Here is a 2,003-nt window from a genome sequence, read left to right on the forward strand (position 1 = left end):
CACTATGAATCGAAAATGATTGCGGATGGGTGGGCGAGCTCATCTTACAACATCTGTTCTGGAGCGGAAACTTATAAAACTTTTGTTTCTGCGTAGGCATTCATTCTCGGATAGGCTCCAGGCGACGGTTGTTTGTTGCTTCCTGTATTTACTTCAGCAGTAAAGTCAACAATAACAGAATCTTTTGAGTGCAACTTTCTTGAATTTTCATCAACAATCAGCAGTTATATGGCATAAATTGACAGTTGTTATCATAAGGATTGTAATTGCAAGACATACCAAAATAGCGCCCTTTATTTTCTTTTGAAACATTTTGGCGGTTCGGAACTATTAGTAAAATAACAGAATTTCACAACCGAACAACTTTGTAGCAAACAGTTTGAATTTTAACTGAAAACAACATCGATCAACCGATCAAAGTAGACCAACCAATGAATACAGACATCAATAAACATAAAATAATCTAAATAAAAAGATCTGAATTTAACCTTTCATTAAATTGCCTTTATTATCACTCCAGTCTTTACCAAGCAATTCAAACAGCATAAACACAACAATCGTTCACTCGGTTTTCCACACACTCACTCAGCAGCATCGAGTGCCGCCTCCTCCGACAGTTTCAACGACCTGAACTTGCCGATTTTCGTCAGTTATCCAAAAGTGAACTCAGCTGGACTAGAGGCTAGAGGCAGGGACAGTCGCTTTCCGTTTATTCGCTTTCGGCACCAGCGGACGATTCGGCTGCTCGGTATCCACCGTGTCCACCATGATGGGATGGGGCTGGAGCGTGATATCCTCCGTGCTGCTGATGTGGTACGCAGGGCACGTGGGCTACGTGGGGAGCACATCCGACCAGCAGGTTAGCGCCGCACTTGACAGCCGGAGCCTTGGCATGGTACGTGTGCATGGAGTGGTGAGCGGGGGCAGCGTGTTCGTACGATGGAGCAGCCATGCTTCCCAGCACGCACCAAGTCACGGCGAGGGCAACGACGCAGAAGGATTTCATCTTGGCTGGTAAAAACTGGTTGATGAGCGGATGCTGACTTGTGCACTGGAACTTTCAACGGTGGACTGTGGCTGGTGACCGCCGCCGTCGGAACATTTATAGTTCGCTTGAAACCAGAAAAAACCCATGCCGGTTAACTGTTGTTGATTTTGGAATAGTTAAACATTTACTTATTCAGTCAGTTGCAAGCTTTTTTCCCCGCGCAAGGTGCAACATGCAAATGTTTTGAAAAACATAAGCTACTCCTCTGTCTCGTATTATACGATGCAAAATGCCAAATGATAACATTCTCACACGTTTAATTTCCGTTGACGGTTGGCTGGTCGGAACGATTACTTGGCCAAGCTACGAAACTGCCGCGAATTGCTCTTAATGAAATGCTTTTGATATGGGCGATGAAAAAAATGTCTCCCTTGAAATATGCACATGGTTGTTTCAAGTAGGCAAATAAACCACCTCGGTAAAATTTAGTTCCTAGTATGTTTTTTCGTACGTAAAGTTAACACATTTCATCAGGTGCTTGCTCAGGTCACATACGAGTAATTCCTTGATAATAATTTATTCGAACTTACATATAAAACAAAATTTCGCATTCATTTTATGATCATTAACTTTTATTGTAAATATGGTAAAAAATGTTCGGATTTACAAGTCAGCCTCCAGTTTCTAAGCATAGTTTTGATACTGCAATCCCATTGCGGAATTGAGCCTTTCTGCTTCGATACACTTCACGTATAATTTACATTTGTGTCCAGGGGTGATATTCGGTATCGCAATCCGATAAAAATTCTTTTTAATGGTCCTTGTTCCTCATTATTGTTTTTGATTCGTGCTCGAAAATAAATGTCCTTTCAAGCTCGTCCGAAGAAGTATACTAGGATTAGAACATTGCCAAAAAGCACTCAGTTTTGAAATTTCAAAGGATCCCTTTCATGTTGTAACAAATGTCAAAGTAAGCTCAGATGCCAAATTTCACATCATTTAGACAATTTTAGAC

At 41.5% G+C, this 2,003-nt stretch overlaps 1 protein-coding gene across 1 annotated transcript; it reads right to left on the reverse strand.

The window, feature by feature from the left end:
- Window positions 1–482: 482 nt before the first annotated feature.
- Window positions 483–1,062, reverse strand: LOC131681402 (vitelline membrane protein 15a-2-like). The gene has a single exon (XM_058962162.1). The coding sequence runs from the start codon at window positions 1,004–1,006 to the stop codon at window positions 710–712; it is 297 nt and encodes a 98-aa protein (XP_058818145.1). The 5' UTR covers window positions 1,007–1,062; the 3' UTR covers window positions 483–709.
- Window positions 1,063–2,003: the final 941 nt, after the last annotated feature.

This window comes from Topomyia yanbarensis, chromosome 2 (genome assembly GCF_030247195.1).
Source record: "Topomyia yanbarensis strain Yona2022 chromosome 2, ASM3024719v1, whole genome shotgun sequence".
Classification (NCBI taxonomy): domain Eukaryota; kingdom Metazoa; phylum Arthropoda; class Insecta; order Diptera; family Culicidae; genus Topomyia; species Topomyia yanbarensis.